The sequence below is a fragment of the Hyperolius riggenbachi genome, chromosome 3 (genome assembly GCF_040937935.1).
Source record: "Hyperolius riggenbachi isolate aHypRig1 chromosome 3, aHypRig1.pri, whole genome shotgun sequence".
NCBI classification, from domain to species: domain Eukaryota; kingdom Metazoa; phylum Chordata; class Amphibia; order Anura; family Hyperoliidae; genus Hyperolius; species Hyperolius riggenbachi.
The window spans coordinates 62,726,630-62,745,357 of record NC_090648.1 but is presented as its reverse complement, the minus strand read 5'-3'; the positions used below and the strand labels follow the sequence as shown (position 1 = coordinate 62,745,357).

At 47.0% G+C, this 18,728-nt stretch overlaps 1 protein-coding gene across 1 annotated transcript in view; it reads right to left on the bottom strand.

Moving 5' to 3' along the window:
* Positions 1-18,728, bottom strand: part of CACNA1A (calcium voltage-gated channel subunit alpha1 A) — a 313,214-nt gene that overhangs the window by 156,637 nt on the left and 137,849 nt on the right. Inside the window, exons 18-21 of the mRNA XM_068274204.1 lie at positions 11,777-12,598; positions 9,648-10,078; positions 4,504-4,642; positions 2,050-2,179 (exon numbers count right to left, since the gene is read on the bottom strand). Of these exons, the coding sequence (XP_068130305.1) occupies positions 2,050-2,179; positions 4,504-4,642; positions 9,648-10,078; positions 11,777-12,598 (1,522 nt within the window). The remainder of the gene's footprint in view (positions 1-2,049; positions 2,180-4,503; positions 4,643-9,647; positions 10,079-11,776; positions 12,599-18,728) is intronic.

The following is an 18,728-nucleotide window of genomic DNA, read 5'->3' as shown; positions in this document are numbered from 1 at the left end:
AGGTTATTATGCTGTTGCGTATCTTTCAGAGCAGAGAGCAAGTTCGGATCTGCTTTAACAGCCAGCTAAATGATCTTATCGCCGTGCCCTTCTTCTAGCTAATCGTGTTGTGTGTCTTTACACAGAGATTTGCTCATGCTAATAAATGTTCCCATACATAGACGTTATCAGTGTCTTAGATGCACTGGTCCTTTAATTTTGTGCAAAGGCATATAAATATAAAAATATGCTTGGTTATATATAACCACTATAAAGTGCTATTTATATCCACCACTCTCAGCTTCTTTTATCCCACTGGGGCCAATGTTCCCATTATTTCAATCAGCCTGCACTCTCATCCCTCCATCTCCTCCTCTCCCCTCGCGGGAGCGTGCAGTGCGCACACACAGACGGGATCTGCAGAGTAAGCAGTGCTGCGGGAGGGCGATATGATTAACGGGCTGTCAGTCCAGCGCACCTCACGCTGAGTCCCCGGCACAGCTTCCTCCTCTACTCATTAACTCTTCCTCTGCAAAAGGGTCTCCACTCAGGGATGGCGCTTCCATAGAGGCAAAGGGGGCAATTGCCCCAGGGCCCCACAGCCTGTGCCCCCGCCCCCTCCCCCCCCCCGTGCACCTCCTCGCCTCCAGCTGTGGTGGCCAATGACAGTGGGGATGCTGTGTGTTTACTTTGTAAAGAAAAGGAGGAGGTGAATAATGGGAATCCCAAAAATGCTTTTTAGGGGACATATCATGCACACCTAATGATATTGTGTTACTGCGGGGATTGGAGCCGGCTCAGAGGCCCTGGGGATGATTTGGTTGGAAGGGGGCATCAGGGCCCCCCCAAGTTACTTTTGCCCCAGGGCCCCACTGTAGCTAGAACCGGCCCTGTCTCCACTGGCTGCCCCTGAGGTCTGGGCTGCAGGTACGCTGCACACCTTGGGGGCTGATACCCAGAAAACTCTATTTTCACACTGTCAGTGGGCTATGGTCCACTACAGTGATTTTAGAAGCAGTGTTTTGGGATCTGGCGATTTCACAAAGTGCTTGGTTAATGAAAGTCAATGCAGTCGAACCCTCAGGAGCGATTGCGATTACACCAAATCACAATCGCAGGTCCTGCAGCGTTTTGGAGTGTTTGCTCTTCAATGCAATGTATAGGATTCACGGGGGGGGGGGGGGGGTGTTTGTCAGCCTTGTAGAGGGACAGAAGAGTATTAAACATTACCGGGCAAAACAGGTCCTCTTCATTTCTGTTTAATTTGCAAGTGCCATGCAGCCAGCCAATCACCATGCAGCTTCCATCCCTTGTCAGGTGACAGGATCGGAAGCCGCATGGTGATTGGCTGGCTGCACTTCACCTTCACTTGTTAACTGAACAGGAAGTAAAGAGGACCTGTTTTGCCAGATAATATATAATGCTCCTCTGTCACTCTGCAGGACTGTCCCCCTCTCAGCTCCTGCCCATCCTCCCCCCACCGATGGCAGAGGTCACGGGGCTATTGTGATGCCCATTCTTGAGAGTTGGTACACAGCTTAAGGTGCCAGGGCCATGCCAGTGTAGTGGTGAATGGAGTTTGTCATGCAATGCCTCCCCTTACCCTATCCTCAGCCAGAGAAGATCCTTCCTAGCAGCTGTTAGTCACGCATTACCAGGTAGACTGAAACAGACATTTAAACTGACCAAAGTACTGTGTCTATGGGTGCCTGACGTAGTATGAGGTAAGATATCATACTACATGGAGATGGAAAAATTGGTCAGTGATTGGCCAATCAACATTGAAGGTGTGTACCAGGCTTTAAGGTGCATACAAACATCCAATTTTAATTGACCAGTCACTGACCAATTTTACCACTCCATGCAGTACGAATGTCAACAAATTGTGAATACTGTGAGTAGATTGTGTAGGTAAGCCCTCATACTGCATTGAGGCGGCAAAATCGGTCAGTGATTGACCAATCATAATTGAAAGTGTGCACTAGGCTTTACTGGCTAGCAGACGGCAAGCCAAGGCACCCGTTTTTATCGGCACGGAACAGGACATGTCAGTAGATAAGTATGACTCACAATGTTCCTGGTGGCCTCTGGGTACACGGGGTCCTCTGCGGCGAGGGCTATACTGCTCATGGCGATGACCAGCAAGATGCACATCTCAAAGTATCGCAGGGTGACAATGTAATGACACAGCCGGCGTAACCTGCAACAGAAGCAAAGAGAGGAGAAAATAACCAGGACAGGAGAAAAGGCTGCAATCTCTGAACAACTGTGCAGCTATTACATTACTGTCACCTGAACTCATCACTGACGATTGGATAAGTCTAATGTTTGTACAAGTGCCTCTGTCGTGTGCAGCATCTCTGCTTCAGCTAAAATGCAATCAACGATGTTGGATTTTTCTCCACTAATTCCTATTGTTTACCTAATGAGTCCTCCTGCTCCTCTCCTTTCAGGCTTCCAGCATTAGGTAGCACCATGCAGCTCGGATGAGCTATCTGTGCATGACTGGATGACATTACAGCAAGAGTCATTGGGCTTGATTCATTAAGCTGCACTGCTAAAGCAGCGCACCTTAATGTGAAGGAGCGGCCGCTAATGCATGCCTTACATAGTAGCGCTCGCTGCTATGTAAGGAGCAAGCCTTCCTTAGGAGAGTGCCTTCCTTAGATAGGAGCGTGCCTTCCTATACACAGTAACTATCTATAGCAAGGTACGCTACTAAGGAAGGCACGCTCCTATCTAAGGAAGGCACTCTCCTATCTAAGGAGGGCACACTCCTATCTAAGGAAGGCACGCTGCTATCTATGGAAGGCACGCTCCTATCTAAGGAAGGCACGCTCCTATCTAAGGAAGGCACTCTCCTATCTAAGGAAGGCACACTCCTATCTAAGGAAGGCATTCTCCTATCTAAGGAAGGCACGCTCCTATCTAAGGAAGGCACTCTCCTAAGGAAGGCACGCTCCTATCTAAGGAAGGCACTCTCCTATCTAAGGAAGGCACTATCCTATCTAAGGAAGGCACGCTCCTATCTAAGGAAGGCACTCTCCTATCTAAGGAAGGCACACTCCTATCTAAGGAAGGCACTCTCCTATCTAAGGAAGGCACGCTCCTATCTAAGGAAGGCACTATCCTATCTAAGGAAGGCACGCTCCTATCTAAGGAAGGCACTCTCCTATCTAAGGAAGGCACACTCCTATCTAAGGAAGGCACTCTCCTATCTAAGGAAGGCACGCTCCTATCTAAGGAAGGCACTCTCCTAAGGAAGGCACGCTCCTATCTAAGGAAGGCACTCTCCTAAGGAAGGCACGCTCCTATCTAAGGAAGGCACTATCCTATCTTAAGAAGGCACACTCCTATCTAAGGAAGGCACTATCCTATCTAAGGAAGGCACGCTCCTTTCTAAGGAAGGCACGCTCCTATCTAAGGAAGGCACTCTCCTAAGGAAGGCATGCTCCTATCTAATGCCGGGCATACACGGCATAGATTATGCACCAGATCGAGCCTCTGGCTCGATGCTGGCGCATCCCTGCTCGTGCGCGCCGATTGATCCCCGCTCATCCCCGCGGGCGGCTCCTTTCTCCCATTGTTCTCCCCGCCAGTATCGAGCGCAGTATCGATCCGGCGGGGTATCGGACAGGTTGGATCTTATCAATTGAGCCATCAGGCTCGATTGATAAGCCTCCCTCCTGTCTGTGTATGCCCAGCATAAGGAAGGCACGCTCCTATCTAAGGAAGGCAGTCTCCTAAGGAAGGCACTCACCTATCTAAGGAAGGCACGCTCCTATCTAAGGAAGGCACGCTACTATCTAAGGAAGGTAGGCTCCTATCTAAGTAAGGCACGCTCCTATCTAAGGAAGGCACGCTCCTATCTAAGGAAGGCACGCTCCTTACATAGCAGCGAGTGCAACTATGTAAGGCATGCATTAGCGGCCGCTCCTTCACATTAAGGTGCGCTGCTTAACAGTGCAGCTTAAAGAGACACTGAAGCGAAAACAAAATATATGATATACTGAACTGGTTGTGTACTATGAATAATTACTAAAGATTAGCAGCAAAGACATGCTGAAATCTATTGGAAATGTGTGTACAATACATTGTCAGTAATAGATCCCTCTCTGATCAGATTTGATCAAAGAAAGATCTGGTGTTTGAATCTTCTGGCCATCTGCCAATGTACGGGCTCCTTTGGACAATAAGGCCTGCAGCAGGGGCGGAACTGTAAATCATAGGGCCCCCTGACAAATATTGATGCCCCCCCCCCCCCCAACATTCACACTCTTTAACCTTGCCAACCCCTTGAGACCCTCATGGTCTGGAGGTCCATCTCACAAGGGTCATAAAAGAAGTGTGGACTTCACACCAATAACAAGAGTAGCCACAAAACACCTGATCTGAAGGATGGACCCCTTTATTAGAGGTAGGGGAGGTTAGTAGTTGGGGCCCTCTTATAGCTTGGGGTCCCTGTGCAGTGGCAGGGGCTGCTCCCCTGTAGTAACACTCATGTCCTATAGAGACATAACTTACGGATTTGTGGTGGACAGGATGAACATGGAGCTGTACGGTGGCATCGGCTTGGGACCTTTGCCATCATCATCATCCTCTTCTTCCTCCTTCTTCTCATCCTCTTTCTGAGGTAGGGGAGAGACGGCCACCGTCTTATTCACTACAAGAGGTAGAGGAACAGGCATTAGAGCGGGCTCTTCCTACTGGACCAGAAACACGGAACAATGAAAAGTTGTTTATTACACTCTGATCCAAAACAGAATGGTGGCCCAAGTGGTACAAACAACCAAAGAGAGAACTTCTGTGGGCTAAACAGAAAAATCAATGGAGTAGCACTGAATATGAGAGCGAAACTCCGCTCTGGGGAAGAAGGGAGGAGGAAGTTGTTGGGATGTTTATTTTTATGACTTTTTGTGTTTCTCCACTTTCTCTCCTTGTTTCAGTTGTCAGAGGGGCAGAAATGTCAGGGACAGACAAAATATACACATAGACTGACAGATACTAATAGATAGACGCAGAATAAATGGGTGAATAGACAGACCGGATCAGGTCATTCGGGCGCAAGGATTGGCAGGCAGTCTGTGTTAGTTATCAGTAGGCAGGCGAGCAAGCGGTGAGTCGGGGGGGGGGGGGGGGCAATACATAGGCTATTACATAGGAAATAATGGTTGTAACTGGTCCTCTGCGGTCGTTTGGGTGTTGTAGTTAGACTGTTGAGAATGTGGGTGGTCAGTTTTAGGAGGGGAGGAGTTAAGTGGGAATGGATGCTGAGTAAATGCATTGTAAAATATTGGTAATATAAATTACCAACATGTTTTACTAGTGGCACCACCCAGCGCCCAACTTAGAGGAGATAGATAGACAAGAGATAGACTGATAGATGATATAAAGAAAGAAAGATAGATAGACAGATAGATAAACAGACAATAGTTAGCTAGACAGATGAGAAATAAATAGATCGATAGACAGATAGACCAGAGATAGGCGAGAGATACGGCAGATAGACCAATAGACGATAGACAGATAGCCAAGGCATAGATAGATACAGTGCTGCCCATAATTTTTTAGACCCCTGGCAAATTTTGACTTAAAGTTACTTTTATTCAACCAGCAAGTATTTTTCTGGTTTTTTGATCAAAAAGTGTCCAGTCCAAAATTATTCATACCCTTCTCAATATATAGCAATCAAACGCTTCCTATAATTGCAGACCAGCTTTTTGCATGTCTCCACAGGTATTTTTGCCCAATCATCTTTAGCAATAAGCTCCAAATCTTTCAGGTAGGAGGATCTTCTTGCCATTACTCTGATCTTTAGCTCCCTGCACAGACTCTCAATTGGATTCAAGTCAGGACTCTGGCTGGGCCACTCCAAAATTTTAATGTTGTTGTCTGCTAACCATTTCATCATCGCTTTTACTGTGTGTTTTGGGTCATAGTCATGCTGAAATGTCCAATGGTGCCCAAGGCCAAATTTTTCTGCAGACTGCCTGATGTTGTCGTTGAGAATCCTCATGTATTGCTCTTTTTTAATGGTGCCATTTACTGTGATTAGGTTCCCTGGTCCATTAGCTGAAAAACACCCCCAAAGCATTAGGTTCCCACCACCATGTTTGACAGCGGGGATGGTATTCTTTGGGTTGAAGTCTTCTCCTTTTTTTTTTTACGCCAAATGAAGGAAACATCATTGTGACCAAACAATTCAATTTTTGTTTCATATGACCATAACAAAGAAGACCAGAAGTCTACTTCTTTGTCCAGATGAGCATTTGCAAAGGCGAAGCAAGCTTTTGTGTGCCTTATCTGGAAAAGTGGCGTCCTCCCTGGTCTGCATCCGTGGAACCCAGCAGTGTGCAGTGTCTGTTAGATTGTTTGCCTTGAGACATTGCCACCAGCAGAGCCCAGATTCACCTGGATGGCCTTGGTGGTGATCCTTGGATTCTTTTTCACCTCTCTCACTATCCTCCTGGCCAGCACAGGTATCACTTTTGCCTTCCTACCACAACCTCTGAGATTTTCTACAGTGTGGAACATCTTGTATTTTTCAATAATACTTTTCACTGTAACCCGTGGACCTTGAAAACATTTAAAAATGGCCTTGTAGCCCTTTCCTGACTTGTGAGCAGCCACAATTCGCAGCTGCAGGTCCCTACTGAGCTCCTCTGTCTTAGCCATGACTGTCCACAAACCAACTGCAGAGAGCTGCTGTTTTTCACCTACTGAGTTGATTAAAACAGCTATTTCCAATTAATCAGGGTAATTAGGATGCTTTAGAACAGCTTGGACTATTTGGAATGGTATCAAATTTTGGATTTTCCCATAGACTGTGAAGAGTATGAATCATTTTGGACTGGACACTGTTTGCTCAAATGTAAACTAAAGCTGAGAAATATTTTTTTCCACAATAATGCCTCTTGTACATCGTCTTATTTTCTTTTTTGGAGACACCTATGTTATTTACCGTCAAAAAATTACTTGCTGGTTGAATAAAAGTAACTTTAAGTCAAAATTTGCCAGGAGTATGAATAATTATGGGGAACATTGTAGATAGATAATGATAGATAGATAGATAGATAGATAGACAAGAGATAGATAGATAGATAGACAGAAACACAGAAAGATAGATAATGGTGATATAGATAGATAGACAAAAGATAGATAGACACACAGATAGATAGATAGATAGATAGATAGATAGACAAGAGATAGATAGATAGATAGATAGATAGACGGATAGATCAGAGATTGATAGATAGATAGACAGACAGACAGGCAGACAGACACACAGATAGATAGATAATGGTGATATAGATAGACAAAAGATAGATGGATCAGAGATGGATAGATAGATTAGTAGACAAGAGACCGACAGATAGACAAAAGATATATAGATGGATGATAGATAGTGAATAGACAGACTCCTGATGACATGACCCCTGCAGCTCAGTGGCTGGCCGGCGGTGCTATTGTCCCACCACTTTAGCCTCAGCAGAACATTGCAGGCCGTCTCTGGTGCTGCTATATCTGGGAGCATGACCTGATTTGAGTTACAGTTTTGCAGTATAATTCCATTCATCTTCTAGGCTGACCTTCATTCTGCTATGGAAATAATCAGGCCTTGTGAGATTCTCTGTGCCACTTTATCACAGAATCCATTGCTGCTCCTCACTCTGCATGGCCTGTATCACATAACATGTCCGGGCACTGAGGCAAGTGCTATATAGTCTGATTCCTTACTGGAGATGGGCAGCAACATGCTAACAATGCAAACTTGCATGCAAAATGCATATTATTTGCATGCAGCTCGGAATTGAGAAAGTGAGATGAACTTCCTGCCGTTTTGTGTTAGCTGAATTCCAAGCTGCATTTAATTTGCATGCGCGCCCAAATGATTGGCGTTTTATTGACCGTCTCTAGTCTTTTCCATCTATGCTAATCCTCTGGTGGTAATGCCGGCAGCACAGATCAGGGAAGTCGGAACACCTGTAGTGTAAACTTGCTCCAGGTGAGTGATTTTAGAGGGCTTTATAGCCAGGGGATCAGCATCACAGAGAAGATTACAGCAAATGTAGAGAACAAAGCACGGCACCAGTGTGAAGCACACTTTAATCCAGGACAGTAACAGTTACAACTGTAACGGTAAGTGCACCAGGTGGATTAAAGTTTTGCAGCAATTCACACTGGTATGAAAAACGCACAGGAGACAAAAGACGGGAGCCCAGTAGTGCAGTATGTCAATTATTGAAGATAAATGCTACTTACAAAGGAGGGTTGCACGGGGCAATCGACCACAGGAAGCAGGTGGAGACCATAAACCATGCTCCACTCGGGGTGATCCTGGAGGGACCTGGAATTGGTCACTCTTTAGAAGAAAAAACGAGGACAGATGTCACTGATGTGTACTGTCACCACCATCGGACAGGTTATGTACGGGGGTGTACTATGCACATTAAGAGGGAGAAGAGGCGCCCTGGTTGTATAAAGACTTCTAAAAACAGTTTAAAAGCGAAAAGGATAATGAGGTGTGTCTTACCTCAATGAGGTAAGACACCTCGTTATTCTTTTCGCTTTTAAACTGTTTTTAGAAGTTTTTCTACAACCAGGGCGCCTCCTTCTCCCTCTTAATTCAAACTGGTGCCCAGCTCTGTTCTCTACATTTACTCTAATTGGTCTGTTGCTATGAGCACAGGGTGTTCCAGTATCCATCTTCTAAGGCCAGCTTCTGCTGTCTCTTCACTGCAAAATCACAGAGAAGATGCCAGCATTTGTTTTAGAACTGGTTCACACAGACGGTTGGTTTTTGCCAGACGCCACATTCAAACACTGGCGATTAAATGCCAGCTTTTAACCGCTAGCTTTTGAAGGCTTTTGGGAAGCCTTCAAGGCTGGCGTTTAGGTTCCCCACACTGGTTTCCCAGCGTTTACCGCCTCTGAAAGCTGCATGTTGCTTTCAAGAAGAGCCGCGATGCTGGGATCAACCACCAGGCGTTCAGAAAAGCCATCCCTAAACGCTCCCATTCACTTGAATGGGACGGCGGTAGATCCCAAAAAGGTTGCGTCTGAAACTCCGCATTTAACATCGCAAAAGTGTCCGTGTGATCCAGCCCTTAGGCTAGTTTCACCGTGGTTGTCAGAAACAAACAGATAAACAACGGGTCGCTCAAGGGTCAGCCACGTTCCAATGATGGTAAAAGATGGCTATTCTATCCCATCAGTTCGAACGATACTCGCTCTTAATCGCTTTTAATCATTTGTACCGAACAATATCAATCAATCCGTGCAGAGTACTTATGTGTAGCAAATTTTGTACTTCTGGGCACTAATTTTCACGCTTCCGGCAATGATCAGATCATTAGACTGTTGCAATGCTGCCACTGAAGTCATATGTGCGCCAACGAAGGGGATAGCTTTTTCTGACGACCGTGGTCTTGCATTGCACTATTTGACAAGCCCTTGCTGAGGAGGTTCAGAGGGACCAAGTGTGGAATCGGTGGAGGTGAGGGGGAGGAGAAAGCCTCTGGATTAACCAGAGTCTTCCTTCTACTGAGGTAAGTACCCATTTAGGGGACTTCTTTTTCCTTCTGATACACTTTAAAGTAAATTGTGGGAAGTGCCAAAACAATGGGATGGACACAAAAAATCAAACAGTGGTGGCTCAATGACATTACCCTGTCCAATAGCGTTCTCTACTGGCGCAGGGAAAGGCGGTGGGATGTCCACTGTGGTCTGCTCAACAGTTTTAGTCCCTTTGGATGAATCAGAGGGGTTACTGAACGTCTGGGTGGGATCTGGTGCGGAAGGGGGAGGCCCAGAATTAGTTGGAAGAGGAGTCCTTCTGGGAGCGGAATTGACGGTGGGAATGCTGTTGTTGTTGGCGCAGTTGATGTGATTGCCCATTTTAGCCGGGCTGTGGTTCATGCCTCCACCTCCACCGCCTCCTCCTCCTCCCATAGGGGGTTCAGTCGTCACCAGCTTGTTGTTGCGGATGTTGTCCATGTTTTCTGGCTGCTGATTCTGGTTCTCCTGGCGAGAGCGATCTTGGATGGGCCTCGTGGTAGACAGACTTGGGCCTGAGCTTTGCACTGGAGCATTGGGGTCCCTGCAAGTCCAAACAATAGACAAGACAATCAGTAAGTAATGATTCAGAGGAAAACTCACAGGAGTGCTCAATGTACCAACTGGCTCCTGTGGACATGCATGTGTGCACTGGCTAGACTAAGGCTTAAATGAAATAGAACACGGTTTCCATTGCGGTGAACAGTGATGATCAGGGCCACCATCAGAAATTTTTGGGCAAACCTACTGAGCGCCCTTCACTCCCCTCTGCCCCCACATGGCATATCACAATCTCTGAAGTCCTGAAAGCACTAACATCCCTGAAAACACAAACGTCCCTGTGTTTGCTTTTAACGCTTCCATGGCTGGGAGCGTTGTGCCTATGCCCAGTTCATTAAGACTGTAATTGCGCTTGTGCAGCTATGGGAGCACGATGGAGGAGGCACTTTGCCCAGAAGAGTGCATGCGCAGCGCTCAACAACCCAGCTGGATTGTTCAGACTTCACAGGAGTACAACGGATCGGAACGGAAGGGCAATGAAGGAGCCGACAGACTACAGGGTGCTAGACGGAGCCCCAGATAGTAAAAATCCATTCCTCCCATTTGTCTCAGGTTTACTTTATTCACTAACTGACTAAGGTAACTCCCGGATGAGCCTCCTGGCATCACATTAATGGGCAGCCAGAAGGACAGACACAGACTGCAGCTGGGAACCGTTTGTGGCTTTGTTTGCCGGGCCCCAGATTCACTTGGGCCCCATACAGCAGTAGCCCCTGTGATGCCCTAAAGGCGGCCCTGGTGATGATTAATCCATGGTTGTGTGTTTATTATACTGCTATGCCACCTTGTAAAACACATCTTCCTACACCCTGTGGATGACAGGCCCTGTGGGACTGGCTGGAACTGAGGGTGGTGCTTCTTTAAAATACATTTTAAATGAGAGGGATATAGAACCTAAGATTTTTATTTCCACCTATTGCTTTCCACCTATTGCTGACATTCCTGTGAAGAAGCCAGAATTGGCCGCTGGCAATGGTGCTGGTTATACTGAGGAGACTTCTTCACTAGCATGAATGACAGCAATATGCAAGAAGCATGGAAACTGAACTCTACCACTCTCCATCCAAAACAGAAAAATATGCATCAGATGCGGTGGCAGTACTTGGGGTGTCTTAAGCCATTCTGTATGCCTGGCCCCTCTCTCTCTAATTTCATTCATGCAGAGCAGTGTTCATCAGAGCATCACCAGGTGGCGTTGTCCTCTCGTTACAGCTGTCGGCTGTGCTGCTTTATCCTCCGCAGGGCACCTGCTGCGAACACCCATTGGGAGCTGTACAAGCAGCACAGCTGAGAGGACAGTGCCACCTGGTGATGCGCTGCATGGGACAGGGCACATTGTGTTGGGGGGGGGGGGGGGACTCTGGCCCATTTAGAAGGTGCTTGTGTGAGGTTTAGAAGGTTGTGATGGTTTTCCACATGTCCACACCATGGCGAAAACTCTAACTCTGTTACCCCTAACACACCACCATCCCCATAGGACACCACCTTGGTCCAAAAGACAAAGACCATCATCAGGACAACTCGCAGCCAAGCCCCCCCTCCCACATAAAAAATCCACACTGGAAAGCAGCCCTTGGACTGGAAGAGGTTGGAAACATTTTGATTTAGAGGTCTGGTTATGATTTTTACAACTCATGCCAAACAAGATATTATTGTACCCCAGTCACAGCCCGTTACTCACTTCCGTCTCCGATGTCTTCTTTCTCTGTCATCTCTCTTGACGTCATTGTCATAGGTGGATTGTGCAGTGTGGCGATGCCGCCTTCTTCGTTCTCCATCGGGACCCTCACTTTCCCCTCCACCACTGACCTCCCTTGTTCTTCCGCCCTCTCTTGGGTGACGGGGTCTCCTTTCTCCTCCGCCACCTCCTCCCCTTCCACCCCCACCCCCACCCCCACCTCCACCTCCACCCACATATTCTTGGTCTTCCCCTGTTCTGCGATGCACCCTGTGTCTGCGGTGATCGCTGTCCCCACGAGGCAGAGGAGAACCACTTCTGCTCTCCTTGCTCCCTCCACCTCTGTGTCTCCTGGATGGATCTTGGGGTGGTCGTACACCTCCATCTATCTCCCCCGTCCTGTCCCTTTCCTGGAGGCCCATGTCCTGCCCATCACGAGAAATATCCTGATCTTTACTCCGGGGCCTTCGGCCAGGTTCCTGGCCCATGTCATATGCTCTGCTTGCACGCTCCTGAAACCTGGCTTGTTTGCGCAGATAGTCTTCCGCTCGTTGGTGGGAAAGTCGCTGTTCCAATGGTGTCTTGCTTTCTCCGGGCCTCGTCTTATTGGTGTTGTTGTTACGGTTTTCTTGAGGATCCACGACTAATGGTCGGTCAAGATGTGTCTTGACATCTGGGCGCAGGAAAGACAACTTCCAACGCTCTTCTGGATCCAGCTCGCTATACAATGCCTCCCGGCTATTCATCAAATTCTGCCGACGCATTTCGCTGGTACGCTGCTCCCAAACGGACATGTTGGTCTTCTGATTCTTCTGTTGCTCCTTCCTACAAGAATGAAACATGCAATCACAATTATACCAACATTCATGGCTTTAAGCATTCTCCATCTTTTTTTTCCCTTTTACACAACTTCTTTGGTGTTAGTATACAGCTTACAACCAATAAAAGAGGTTGTGTACTATTCCTCTTGTATACGATACGTTTTTCCTTTGCACTAATGCTAAGTTTCTTCAAAGGATCACTTTTGGAAGGGATTCACTTCATCAGATCCTGACGTTACCGACTTAACTTCCAAATGTTAAAGCATCAACATCACAATTGTAAAATTTAAAATAAATATTTATAAGAAGTACATTTCTCTCAGAGTAAAACAGCATTATATATTACTTTTCTTTATGTTGCGGTCGCTTACAGTAGTAGTAGGTAGTAAAAAATCTGACAGATCTGATCTGTTTTGGACTAGCCCATCTCCTCATGTGGGATTCACAGTATCTCCTTTATTCTTTACAAAAGCACTCTATGGAAAGGATCTATACAAACATGCAGGACAGTACCCCTACTCACTTGCACACTATTTTGCTAGCTGGATTGAACAACTGCCATCCAGTTAGTACATTTAAAAATAAAGCAGACCCAAAAGATCCCCTATGAGAAGATGGACTAGTCCAAAACCTGACAGATCTGTCAGATGTTTTACTACCTACTGTAAGTGACAGCAAAGCAGGAAAAAAATAAATTTATAGTGCATTTCACTCTGGAAAAAAAGAAACATTTTAACTATATGAATAACCACACATTTCAAATTTTACAATTTTTTTTTTTTTGTGATAGTGGTCCTTTAAGGCCTCTTTTACACAATATGCTGCAAAAACGGATGCGGTTTAATCCGCCGCAGCGCATTTTCAAAAAGCTTTCTGTTAAAATGCGTATAATGTGAACTGAGCCATAGGGAAACATGGACATTACCTTGCAAATCAGTTGTCATTTCAGCTATAACTGTCAGCAACTGATAAAGTGGAAAAGGGCTCTTACTGTTAGAAACTGAGTCAATATACTCGGGATCTGAGGAGGGAAATACTCCCAAAAGGTAATCTTTCAAGAAACGATTAGTTCGAAATAAAGAGTATCTTATACAACACTCAACCTCTTTTGTAACACTACAAAAGCACTAACAAGACTACAATCATGTAACCGTTTAAAGCCCCAATTCAAGTTTATTTCTGTTAAAGCATGCCAGGCTCAGACTGCTGGGAATGGAGGGGGGAGGGGTGAATATGAATGGGGGAACAAGTACATTAGCAGTGAGGACCTGGCCACCTGTGACCTGATTACAACAAATTTATTATTAATAATTGTCAAGGATGCATCGTTCTTGCAGGTCAGTGTGAAATGCACGTTTTTAATGCATTTGAAGCACAGCTCCGGGATAAGAAATATTGCAGTTTTGGACAATGTTGTAAAGGGTTAGAAACTCTATTAGGATTATATGGCTCTGCTCTGACACCATAGAAAGTTGACATAGAGAGTAGGGAGCGTGTCAGAGACAGCTATTCATTTCAGAGTGATGATCCCTGAATATTGTTTATTGCTGCGTGTCATTTCCTTTCCCCGTGACCATCCATTTTCACACTAAAGCCACACAACTCCCTGGAGGTCCACGGGACAGGAAGTGATGAAATATCTCTTCAGTGGAGAATTGACAGCAATAACTCCCCGTCTCCCTCCCAAACCTTTCTAACCATCTTCAACACTATGCAAAACTAAAATTAAAATGCTCATGGAGTTGGCATTTATGAATAATAAATCAATTACAAATAAACCTGAAACTAGGGCTTTAAAAATATGCTCCATCCACCAGCAGTGTAGGTCAGCAGCTAACTGGCTGGCTTGTTATTCTGCTCTCACCTCCTGTAATCAAGATGCATTCTGCAATGCAGCACAGGCTGGGGAGACACACAGTGCAGCCCTCCACCAGTCTGAGTGCTGCTGTGAACTGGATTACAGGAAGCTGGTGTCAAAATGGAATTAAATACTTCTGTCTGAGAATGCCTGCCGCTCCCTCTTCTTGTCTGAGACTACCCGCTGCTCTCTTCTTGTCTGAGACTGCCTGCTGCTCACTTTCTGACTGAAACTAGCTACTGATCACTTCCAGCCTTAGATTGTCTGCTGTCCACTTCCTATCTGAAATTGCTTTCCTCCGGTGTGATATTCCCTGCTGCTCTCTTCCTGTCTGAGATTGCCTGCTCCTCACTTTGTGAGATTGCCTGTTGCTCACATCCGGTCTGAGATACCAGCTTCTCTCTTCCGGTCTAAGGCTGCCTGCTTCTCACTTCCTGTCTGAGATTACCTGTTGCTCACTTCCTGTCTGAGAGTGCCTGTTGTTTACTTCCTGTCTGAGATTGCTTGCTGCTCTCTTCTTGTCTAAGACTACCTGCTGCTCTCTTCTTGTCTGAGACTGCCGGCTCCTCACTTCCTGTCTGAGATTGCCTGTTGCTCACTTCCTGTCTGAGATACTAGCTTCTCTCTTCTGGTCTGAGACTGCCTGCTGCTCATTTCCTGTCTGAGACTGCCTGCTGCTCATTTCCTATGGGAGATTGCTTGCTGCTCACTCCCTGTCTGATTTTGCCTGCTGCTCTCTTCTTCTCTGAGAACACCTTCTACTCACTTCCTGTTTGAGATTGCCGGTTGCTCACTTTCTGAGATTGTCTGCTGTTCTCTTCCTGACTGAGGCTGCCTTCTTCTCACTTACTGTCTGAGATTTCCTTTTACTCATTTCCTGCCTGAGAGTTCCTGTTGCTCACTTCTGTCTGAGATTGCCTGCTGCTCACTTCCTGTCTGAGATACCAGCTTCTCACTTCCTTCCTGAGTTTGCCTGCTGCTTTCTTCCTGGCTGAGATTGCCTGCTGCTCACTTCCTGTCTGATATTGCCAACATCTCACTTCCAGTCTGAGACTCGCTGTAACATAATTCAAGAGAAAAAGCTTTACTACTCAACCCCACCCTGACCCTGCACAGGTTCATTCACCTTCATAAATCACTGTAGTGTAATTCATTTTTGGTTATTTTCTGAGTGAAATCTGTACTTCTTAGTGTGTGCAAAATACAGATTGCCCAGCCGAAACACAGCAGACTGCACTGCAAATCTGGAGGAGCATCGCCTGCCCTAAACATAACACTGACACACCCAATACTCACTCCGCTTGCAGGAAGGCTGAGCTGTACATGTGGCTGTCTCTGCAGATACAAACAAGGCAACACATTTGAAATAACGTATAAAATGCCTGTTGCTCACTTTCTGGCTGAGACTGCCTGTTGCTCACTTCCTGTCTGAGAATTCCTGTTGATCACTTCCTGTCTGAGATTGCTTGTGTGATGTCAATATGCTCTAGATCGTTAGGGGGCCCTAAACGCCATGATGTAGCAATCACGCATCATCACGCTAGGGCCATCTTACTCATGCACAGTGCCGTAGCTAAGGAGCTGTGGGCCCCGGTGCAAGTTTTATATTGGACCCCCCCAAGCACTCTATACATTACAATTGATACAGCGCACCAAGACCAGCCAATGGCTATTACAGCGTCAGAGGTGCAAGAAGGGAATGGGAGAAGTTCGTTAATGATTACCACTATTTAAAGAATCTATAGAAGTAATTATTATGAGCACAGGACCAATAGAGAGCTAATACTGCAGTTGGGGGTGGCCCCCTCGGGGCCCCTCTGGCTCAAGGACCCTGATATGTTCACAACCTCTGCACCCCCTATTGCTACGCCCCTGCTCATGCGCAATAGAACTTTCGGTCTCTGAATCCAGCTGATGGATAGCTGATTTCGGAGACATGCGCAGTTGCCCTATAACATTGTGCTGCCATTCCCGGAAGCAGTGCTGGAAGTTATGAAAAAGACAGCACCATTCTCTGTATGGGATGCACCATTCTGCGTATGGACTGCACCATTACTTTAGTACCGCAGCAAGCAATAGACGAGTGACAGGAGTAGGTGAGATATCACGTAGCTATTGCTTGCTGCAGCACTAAAGTAATGGGGCAGTCTGTACAGAGAATGGTGCAGTACTTTTCATAACTTCTGATGCTGCTTCCGGGCTGGGCAGTCGCGTGCTATTATAGGGCAACTGTGCATGTCTCTGAAATCGGCTGTCTATCATGCGCATGAGTAATGCGGCCCTAGCTTGATGACGCATCATTGCTACGTCATGAGGTTTAGGGCACGATAACAATCCAGGGCATACTGACACCACACCTGTTGCAATGCTCATTTCCTGTCTAAGATTGCCTGCTGCTCAGTTCCCGTTATAGATTGCCTGCTGCTCACTTCCTGTGTAAGATTGCCTGCTGCTCACTTCCTGTGTGAGATTGCCTGCTGCTCACTTCCTGTGTGAGATTGCCTGCTGCTCACTTCCTGTGTGAGATTGCCCGCTGCTCACTTCCTGTGTGAGACTGCCTGTTGCTCACTTCCTGTGTGAGACTGCCTGTTGCTCACTTCCTGTGTGAGATTGCCTGCTGCTCACTTCCTGTGTGAGATTGCCTGCTGCTCACTTCCTGTGTGAGATTGCCTGCTGCTCACTTCCTGTGTGAGATTGCTTGTGAGATAATTCAAAAGAAAAAGCTTTGTGAATCAACCCCATATTGATGTTCCCCCAGTCCATCCCCCCTAAAGATTCATATACACATACAAGAAATGTTGCCTGGCGGCGATCTGTACCTGATCCCTTTGGCGACATTTCCGGGCCAACACTGTACATATGTGTCACCAGTCTGCATGGTAACGACCTGTTCTGCTCCCATGCAAGTGGGTGGAGGGCCGACGGAGCGTCACAGTTGTGACATCACACTGTGGGCGGGGTGAGTGGGGAGAGCAAAGCTCTCAGTCTGATCCAATTGGCTGAATGTTAGCCAAGACATTGTTGGCCACTGTACACCCACTACATTCTTGGCAGAGGTTAGTTGTTTTGGCCGCTTCAGCTGAGCTTCATCTAGCATGTGTAGGAAGCTTTACAGTTTCTTCTTCCCCTCCTCCTCTCATCTCTCCCCCCCCCCCCCCCTCCCCCATTGTCTGGCATTTCTCACCGGATACACAAAAAAGCAGAGAGCTAACCAGAAAACAAATGGCTTCAGTTAATTGGTCACAGGGATTGGTTGTAATCATGGAAGCTGATATTTTATGTAATAAAACTTAGTTGAATTTTGCAGCCAATCAGTTTGTATATTTACCCCAAATGCCGATTTGTCCAAACCTCTGTTATTTCTCTGTTTTTTTGTGTTAAAAATTCTCCAAAAATAACGAATGTTAAAGAAGAAAGTGCTATGACATATCACAGGTATGTATCAAGTCATTTTGTGATTCAAGTATATTAAAAAGGAGTATTATTTACGCACAAAGCCTGCACTTTTTCTTCTTTTAAACTTTAAACACAAATGTTATTTTACACAGGAGGTAGAATCCAACACAAGTTCAGACAGACACCATATAAACAAACGTGTTTAAAACATACTGTTGTCCGAAGTTCTGAACAAGGAATCAAAATTAAGCACAAACGTCAAAAATGAAACTGCAGTCAGGGCCGGCCCGCTCATGAGGCGGGGTGAAACATTTGCCTCAGGCGGCAAATCTGGGGGGGGCGGCACCCGCCTCTGCATGGACGCTGGGGCCGCCCGCCGAGCTGGAGGGGTAGAGGGCAGAAAGGGGGTATTGGGCCTAGCGGCGGGGAGGGGGGTCGGACCCCCCCCCTCCCTCGCCTGGGTCCCCCGATCTGCGCTCCTCCTCCAGCGTAAAGTACCAAGCAGCCAGCGTGCATATGACGAAGAGGCAACGGGCGGGGGAATCACTCACCTCTTCCGCGTTCCATCGCGTGCTCCACTGACGTCACTTCCGGCAACGCCGCCCACTGTATTGTAAGTGGACGGCCTTGCAGGAAGTGACGTCAGTGGAGCGCACGATGGAACGCGGAAGAGGTGAGTGATTCCCCCGCCCGCTGCCTCTTAATGATATGCACGCTGGCTGCCTGGTACTTTACGCTGGAGGAGGAGCGCAGATCGGGGGACCCAGGCGAGGGAGGGGGGAGTCCGACCCCCCTCCCCGCCGCTAGGCCCAATACCCCCTTTCTGCCAGCTACCCCTCCAGCTCGGCACTCCCCACCCCACGGCTGGGGGGGGGGGGGG